Source organism: Sturnira hondurensis, unplaced genomic scaffold, assembly GCF_014824575.4.
Source record: "Sturnira hondurensis isolate 20B ecotype Veracruz unplaced genomic scaffold, ASM1482457v3 Scaffold0001120, whole genome shotgun sequence".
Taxonomy (NCBI): Eukaryota; Metazoa; Chordata; class Mammalia; order Chiroptera; family Phyllostomidae; genus Sturnira; species Sturnira hondurensis.
In genome coordinates, this window is record NW_028073751.1 from 1288301 (window position 1) to 1296911 (window position 8611).

The 8611-nt window shown below is 44.9% G+C and overlaps 1 protein-coding gene across 1 annotated transcript; it reads left to right on the plus strand.

Moving 5' to 3' along the window:
* Positions 1–263: 263 nt before the first annotated feature.
* KIF20A (kinesin family member 20A) lies at positions 264–8591 on the plus strand. Its single transcript, XM_037061172.1, has 19 exons — positions 264–393; positions 828–1013; positions 2423–2512; positions 2614–2733; positions 3421–3559; positions 3682–3869; positions 3956–4085; positions 4264–4458; positions 4561–4672; positions 4764–4832; positions 5052–5195; positions 5340–5505; positions 5599–5763; positions 5899–6038; positions 6156–6258; positions 6565–6763; positions 6980–7071; positions 7301–7438; positions 8043–8591. Exons 2-19 carry the CDS (start codon positions 849–851, stop codon positions 8358–8360), a joined length of 2673 nt encoding a protein of 890 aa, XP_036917067.1. The 5' UTR covers positions 264–393; positions 828–848; the 3' UTR covers positions 8361–8591.
* Positions 8592–8611: the final 20 nt, after the last annotated feature.

The window sequence follows — 8611 nt, forward strand, 5'->3', positions numbered from 1 at the left end:
ATGGCGGCGGACGCCTAAGGATTTCCTTTAGGGTTCCTTGAAGAGAAAGTCTTAGGGTTCAAGTTAGGGTTAAGCGGGAAAAATTCCACAGTACTCAACTCCAAACTCCGACAGTTGGTAACCCGGACGCACATTAGAGTGGGGAGGTCAAACCGGAACAAACTGTCTCCCGTCTCCCCTTCCCCTTCCCTCTTCCTTTGTGCTGATTGGTAACCGCAGGCTTCTCTATCTGATTGGCGGAACGAATGCAGCGCGTAGTTTAAAACATTGTATCAGTAAGAAGAAGTGCACCTCGCGGGCGGAGTTGTGCTCTGTAAAAAGCCCAAGTTGGGGTTTGTCCGCGGGAATCTGAGTGGGCCCGTACCAGAGGAGAAATAAGTGTCTCGTCTTCAGGTGAGTATACGGCTGTGCTGGAGCCAAGCTGTGGTACCAGCTCTTTCTTTCGCGGAATAGGCTGTGGGAAAGCGGAGCTTGCTGCCATCACTTTTTCCTTAATACTTCTTTCCTCACTGTGGGCCTGGGGGTGAAGTTGGAGAAGGTTCCTAGGGCTACTGACACCACCTATGGGTGAGGCACCTTACTTCCAGCGATATCTTTTTTTTTTTTAAGTTGGATATCTGTTCATTCTAGTTAGCTGTCGAAAATGCCTCGAATTGATTTCAATAATTAACCCCTTCCTCTCTGCTGGCCATTGAAGGGAAAACAGGAGTAGGAATTCAGGCAGCGAGCCCAGAGTGTCCTGGGATAAGGAAATTGTTTCTTATCTAAAATCTGCAGCCCTTCTGTCGTTAAGGTTCTTCTCCCTCCCCACTTTTGTCTCTTTTTAGACCTAAGTTGCCTCGGCTGTTATGTCGCAAGGTATCCTTTCTCCACCAGCCGGCTTGCTGTCCGATGAGGAGGTTGTAGTCTCCCCCATGTTTGAGTCCACAGCTGCAGATTTGGGGTCTGTGGTTCGTAAGGACCTGCTGTCAGATTGCTCTGTCATCTCCACTTCCCTGGAGGACAAGCAGCAGGTAAAGGAGTTGGAGAGTGGTGGGAGTGGAAAGTTGGTATCCTCAGCCTGTAGAGTAACAGGTCAGAAACCAGCAATCATCAGATTCTGAGAATTCAATTCAAAATTAAGTGCATGACAAGTGAAAAAAAACTGTAGAGCTGTGTTCTTAAGACCTATAGTTTGCATTGCATTAATGAAATATCAAACGGTATGCATACTATCAGTTAATCCTATGAAGGAAGGATAATAGTTATCTCTCCTTCAACTTGTGGCCCAGAGGCCTTAAAGAATTTGCACAAGATTATACTGCCATTAAGTAGGTCAAATGTACATTCAAGTTTTAATACCAACCATAACTTCCATTTATGGAGCCTTTCTTCCTGCGAGACTGGAATTTCTCATTGACATTTGGGACCAGGCAATTCTTTGTATGGGTCCGTCTTGTGCATTATAAGGTGTTTAGCAGCATTTCTGGTCTTTACCCACTAAGGGTTAGTAGCACCTTTCCACTTGTGACAACCTAGAAACCTTTCCTGACACTGCTAACTGTTCCTTGGGAGGGAAGTGGTCCTAGCTGAGAACACTCTACTCAGAAGTCTCTCTCCCTCTCTCTCTCTCTCTCTCTTTTGAGAGTACATTTATTCAAGCTGGGAACAGTGAAATAAGGAAGGGCCTATGAAAGAAGTAACAGGGGAGACTAGGCAGGGCTGTCTGCTCACTGGAGAGTCAGGAAAAAGGGGGACCTTGGAGACAGGTTCAGGGGGTTAGCCCGAGATGAGCTGATGCTGCCCACTGGTTCCCTGGTTGCAAGTCACGTGGGGTCCCTTAGAGTTTAGGAGATGCATGCCTGTGAGGGAAGTAGAGGGCGTAGGAAAAGGCACGGGTGTACTTCTGGGAGGGATAGTGTGCCAGAAGTCTCCTCTTTTATACAGAAAATTTTATAAGAGCAGGAGTCCTGATAATTCCTTTTAGAGTTCTTGGGCCATAATAGGGAGTTCTATAAATATCTGTTGAAAGAATGAGATGAGGAAAGTGAGGCAAAGAGAATTTAAAGAACTTGTTCAATGTCTCATAGTTACTAAATGATGGGATTAGGACTCAGATACAGGTATGTCTGCCTCCAAGGTGCTTAACTAATGTGCTTTACTGTAATATCACATGCTAATTTTCACATCAGTTGACCAGATCTAACCCTGGGTCTGGCAAGCCAGGTTTACAGGATACTGAAGAGACAGGGAAGGTGATAAAATGTTGAAAAAGTCCATGTGGGTTGGAATGGTTATGGAACCAAAGAGTAGCTACAGGGAGACATTTGACGTAGAATGAGGGTATTGTTAGCATGATTACCTGGAACTGTGCTATGCTTGCCCATCTGCTCAGATAACTGCTGAGATTAATCTGTAGTTACGGCCTGGAATTCCACCACAGGTTCCATGTGAGGATAGTACTGAGAAGGTGAAAGTATACCTGAGAGTCAGGCCCTTGTTGCCTTCAGAGTCGGAACGGCAGGAGGACCAGGTGAGTTTCTGAGGAGGGAGGATTTAAGGTGGGAATGATGCAGTACAGAAGAAGTTTTCAGGAATGTTTCCATCTGTGTCAACTGTTTTTCTTCCTCTCAGGGTTGTATCCGTATTGAGAATGTGGAGACCCTTGTTCTACAGGCACCAAAAGACTCTTTTGCCCAGAAGAGCAATGAGCGGGGAATTGGCCAAGCCACTCATAGGTTTACCTTTTCCCAGGTATGGAGGTACTTACTGGTCTGTGAACAAGAGACCAATGTATAGGGGTGACTTTATTCCCTCTTGAGAGGGAAAGCTTTTTACTTGACGGTGAGTTTCTTACACAGATGGGCAAAAGTACTTTTACAGTTGTGAGTAATGAAACAGAGTTTACTCTTGTATTATTATTAATTAGTTAGTGTATTATTTTGCATATGAACAACTGGAAACTTACTTTTTCCCTCACCCTGTATGTGCATGTCTACAACTTTGGGACCCTTGTTATGAGCTAGTTAATGTGTCAAGTAGCTTATGTGCATTAATTCCCAACAACTCTATTATAATTATCATAAATGTCTTTCTGTTTTCCTGGCAAGGATACTGTGGCTCAGTGAAGCTATTATTCAGTGGTAAAGTTAGAACTTGACTCTAGATCCATCCATTTCCAAAGACCATGCTTGTGACCATTATGTTGCCCCACTGTGTGCAGCATTGGACTTAATGGATAGCATTCCTTAGAGATTTGTTAATCTGGATAAAAGATGGCCTGGCAGGGAGTAGTTGAGTCCTCAATGTTTAGGGAGCAGCTGGTAGCACTGCAGGAAGAAGTCACTTTAGTATTGTCCATAGCCAACTACCCACAGAAATGCATTGGCTAGCTCTGCACGGAAAGCAAGTGGGATCTCTGAGAACTGGCTCTGTCTCTAGATCTTTGGGCCAGAAGTGGGACAAGCATCCTTCTTCAATCTGACTGTGAAGGACATGGTAAAAGACGTACTCAAAGGACAGAACTGGCTTATCTATACATATGGAGTCACCAATTCAGGGAAAACCCACACTATTCAAGGTAAGCAATAGGCCTCACAGGATTGCTGATGGGCCTGTAATGTTAGTGTCTTTGCCTTTTGATGCTCTCGATTGGAGGAGAAAGGCACTTGCGTCAGGTATCTATCTTTCACATTCTTCTAGGTACTATCAAAGATGGAGGGATACTGCCCCGGTCCCTGGCTCTGATCTTCAATAGTCTCCAAGGCCAACTTCATCCCTTACCTGATCTGAAGCCCTTGCTCTCTAACGAGGTAATCTGGCTTGACAGCAAGCAGATCCGGCAGGAGGGAATGAAGAAACTGGCCCTGCTGAATGGAAGCCTCCAAGAGGTGAAGTGTTGGTGTCCACAGAGGTGGGGATAGAGGGACAAATCTCTGGGAAGTTTTATACTTATTTTCTCTTTGGGCCTCTCCAGGAGGAGCTGTCTACCTCCTTGAAGAGGAGTGTCTACATTGAAAATCGGATTGGTACCAGCACCAGCTTTGACAGTGGCATTGCTGGGCTCTCCTCCACCAGTCAGTTTACCAGTAGTAGCCAGCTAGATGGTGAGTATGATTGAGCTTAGTGTCAAGTAATAGTAAGAACTCACTCTCCACTCCCAACAACTGCCAGGGGTAGAGACTAGTGGTTGTAAGCTGAACTCTGACTTCCAAGGACCCCATAGGCCAAAAGGAAGATGGACTACTCTAGGACTGATGCCTTGTACATTTGCTTCTTCCCCAGAAACAAGTCACCGCTGGGCACAGCCAGACACTGCCCCAATAAGTGTCCCTGCAGACATTCGCTTCTCCATCTGGGTCTCCTTCTTTGAGATCTACAATGAACTGCTTTATGATCTGTTAGAACCACCTAGCCAGCAGCGCAAGAGGCAGGTTCTGCGACTGTGTGAGGATCAGAATGGGAATCCCTATGTGAAAGGTATGGGAAAGCAAGGAGGCTGACATGAAACCCAGAGAGGACTTGAGGAGAGACCAAGAGTTAGGTATTCCCATCTTATGTATGCCCTTTTCTTGGCCTCAGATCTCAATTGGATTCATGTTCAGGATGCTGAGGAAGCCTGGAAACTCCTGAAAGTGGGTCGTAAAAACCAGAGCTTTGCTAGCACACACCTGAACCAGAACTCCAGCCGCAGGTGAGAGTTGTGGGTTGCATTCTGGGGAATGTTAGTCCTCCATCTGGTCATGGAAGATGTACAATGACTTTTTTTTTTTTTTAACTTCTAGTCACAGCATCTTCTCCATTCGGATCCTCCACCTTCAAGGAGAAGGGGATATGGTCCCTAAGATCAGCGAGTAAGATTATCCATTTAGAAATCCAAACTTCTTGGCCATATATTATAGTAAGGGGAGGGGAGTAAGGGAGGTCCTCAGGGGAATTACTTGTTAGATTCGTACTCTCCTTCCTTGTGTAGATTCTTGATAGGCTTTCCCTTCCTCAAAACTATAGGAAGAGCTGTAAGGTTCATAACATATGGTGGGATCCTTTATGTCTGATCCTGTCCATCTTTCAAGGTTGTCACTCTGTGATCTGGCTGGCTCAGAACGCTGCAAAGATCAAAAGAGTGGTGAGCGGCTGAAGGAAGCCGGAAATATTAACACTTCCCTGCATGCCTTGGGCCGCTGTATTGCTGCCCTACGCCAAAACCAACAGAACCGGTGAGCATTTGGCTGCCAGTCATGGGCTAGGATGAACTGGAGCTTCGCAATTTACTAAAAAACTTCTGGTCACCACTGGGGATGGTGCTACAACAGCCCAAGGGCTGGAGTTCTGCCCACAGCTCTCTTCTGATTCCCTGGCAGGTCAAAGCAGAACCTGGTTCCATTCCGCGACAGCAAGTTGACTCGAGTGTTCCAAGGCTTCTTCACAGGTCGAGGCCGCTCCTGCATGATTGTCAATGTGAACCCCTGTGCATCTACCTATGATGAAACCCTTCATGTGGCCAAATTCTCAGCCATTGCCAGCCAGGTGAGAAGCTGGTACCTTTGGAATGGTACCTTAATTTAAGAAAGTTACCAGGACTAGTAATGGGTTCCATTAAGATTATTTTTCCCCTGCCAGCTTGTGCATGCACCACCTGTACAACTAGGGTTCCCATCACTACATTCATTCATCAAGGAACACAGTCGGCAGGCATCTCCCAGCTTAGAGACAGAAACTAAGACAGACCCAGGCCTTGATGATGACATTGAAAATGAAGTTGACATCTCCATGTATGGCAAAGAGGTGAGAATACAAGAAAGTTTTGACGCAAGTTTTTAGCCTGATGACTACACATTTTCCATGCTGCCTTTCAGGTAGGCCTATGCCTTTTAGGGGGCATGGCCATCTGATGACGTCTGACCCGTGTGTCCCCCGTAGGAGCTCCTACAGGTGGTAGAAGCCATGAAAGCATTGCTTTTGAAAGAACGGCAGGAAAAGTTGCAGCTGGAGATGCAGCTCCGTGACGAAATTTGTAGTGAGATGGTGGAACAGATGCAACAGCGTGAACAGTGGTGCAGGTATCACCTCTTTGTCACCTGGACAAGTGGTGGGAAGTAGGGGCTAGCATGGCATTATGACTCAAGAGTCCTCTATGCTCACTACTCAGAATCTTTACTCCTTTTTTCTCCCAACAGTGAACATTTGGATACCCAAAAGGAACTATTAGAGGAAATGTATGAGGAGAAACTAAAGATCCTCCAGGAGTCACTGACAAGTTTTTACCAAGAAGAGCTTCAGGTGAATTGCCCTGAACCAGCCACAACTGGCTACTCAGATTCCCATCACTAGCTTGCCCGAGGTAGACCCATTTTATCAACTCTGGTAGGGGCCGGAATACGTAACTCTCTTTTCTCTAATATCCTTAGTGCTATCCCAATCTGATGAACTGATTAAAGATCTACTTGGTCAGGAAATGGTATACATGCTAACAAGCAGGCTTTTGAGGTTTGAGTATCAGGGAAGGTTTTGTTCATTATTCAACTGTCTGTTCCTGCAGTATTTGTCTAACTGTGGCTGGAACTGTGCTCTCTGCTTTCCTCTAAGGAGCGGGATGAGAAGATTCAAGAGCTAGAAGCTCTCTTGCAGGAAGCCAGACAACAGCCAATGGCCCATCAACAACCAGGGTCTGAATTGTCCTTACGGCGGTCCCAAAGGTTGGCAGCTTCTGCCTCCACCCAGCAGCTCCAGGAGGTTAAAGCTAAACTAGACCAGTGCAGAGCAGAGCTAAATGCCACCACTGAAGGTGAGGAAGGAGAGAGTACAAGACGCCTAACAATGGCTCAAAGAAGAACTTTTCAAACTTCAACCTTCTGGTGCCAACTTGGAGCTATGTCCCCCAATCATTCACTCTCAGATGCACAGGGACTTTTTATATTTGCTGCAAACTACTGTTAACTCAGAGTTGTAAGTCCAAGATTAGAAAGGCCATGTATTGAAGTTTATTGTTTTCTTCCCTCAGAGCTGCATAAGTATCAGAAAATGTTAGAACCGCCACCCTCAGCCAAGCCCTTCACCACTGATGTGGACAAGAAGTTAGAGGAGGGACAGAAGGTAATTACCTTTCTCTGTTACCAAAGTTCTTACCTAAGGCAATTTCCAGCACTATATCCCTGGTGCATGCAAGGATGAGATGTTTTGGGGTACTGTGCTGGACAGTGGCTCCTTTATTCAGCTGACTAGCCTTTCTAATTTTACTTCTCTTCAAATGGCTATCTGTCTCCTCCAGATCATTATCCTGGTTGATCTTGGCCACAATTTGTTACTGTCCCTCCTTTTTCAGAATATAAGGTTGCTACGGACAGAGCTTCAGAAACTTGGCGAGTCTCTCCAGTCAGCAGAAAGAGCCTGTTGCCACAGCACTGGGGCAGGAAAACTTCGCCAAGCCTTGACTGCTTGTGATGACATCTTAATCAAACAGGTTAGGACAGCCTAAATATCCCCTCTCCTCCCATCAGCCCACTCCAGAGTCAGGTGAGAAGAGAAGCAAGGAACCAAGGAGAAAGGTAAAGAATGTGAAAGATTTTTAGGTTATTCTATGGTGAAGAGAATTTTCTTCCTTGCAAAATAAAAAGAACTATTCACTAGGTACAGCTATAACAACCCAAGGGAGATAGATAGTACATTTCATCCAAGATGCTTAGATTGTAAGAAACCATTATTTTATGTACCATTAAGACAAAACAGTAACAATTAAGCTATGACATGTCTTCAGAAAATGCATCCTGATTGTAATTAAAATGTAAAAAAAAATCTTAAACTAAACACAGCACTTAATTTTAATACCGACGAACTGAAGAGGTGAAGGAACCTTATTCAAGCTTCTATCATTTTACGTGTTAGAAAATGGCCTTATAGCCATTGCTGTTTGAGTCTTAAAGAAAATACCTCCATTCACTTATAAGGTCTGACTCTAAAGGGTTGATCTTTATAAGAACAATTGTAACTAGTAGTAGATGGCACATACTGCCTTGTCTTCTTGTTTCTCTAATATATGTAACTGTAACTTCACTGATCTTCCTTAGGATCAGACCCTGGCTGAGCTGCAAAATAACATGATGTTAGTAAAACTGGATCTTCGGAAGAAGGCAGCATGCATTGCAGAGCAGTATCACACTGTGCTGAAACTCCAAGGCCAAGCTTCTACCAAAAAACGTGTTGGAGCCAACCAGGAAAACCAGCAACCAAACCAACAGCCCCCAGGAAAGAAACCATTTCTTCGAAACTTACTTCCCCGAACACCCACCTACCAAAGTTCAACAGACTGCAGCCCTTATGCTCGGATCCTGCGCTCCCGGCGCTCCCCTTTACTCAAATCTGGGCCTTTTGGCAAAAAATACTGAGGTTGTGAGGAGGAAGAGAGCAGCCCTTGTCCTGAGTGGGTCAGCTGCTCAGCTTAAGAAATAGGTCTCTTTTAAGCTTCACCATATACCTGGAACTTGATACAAAATGCAGTATTCTGACACTAGTTGAGTCCCCCTCCTTTTGTAATATAATCACCTATGTAATCTCATACTTTTTTACTTATATGGTTTCTATATATACACAAAAAGCTATATTAAATATATCATTCACATTTGTTTTACATTTTTTT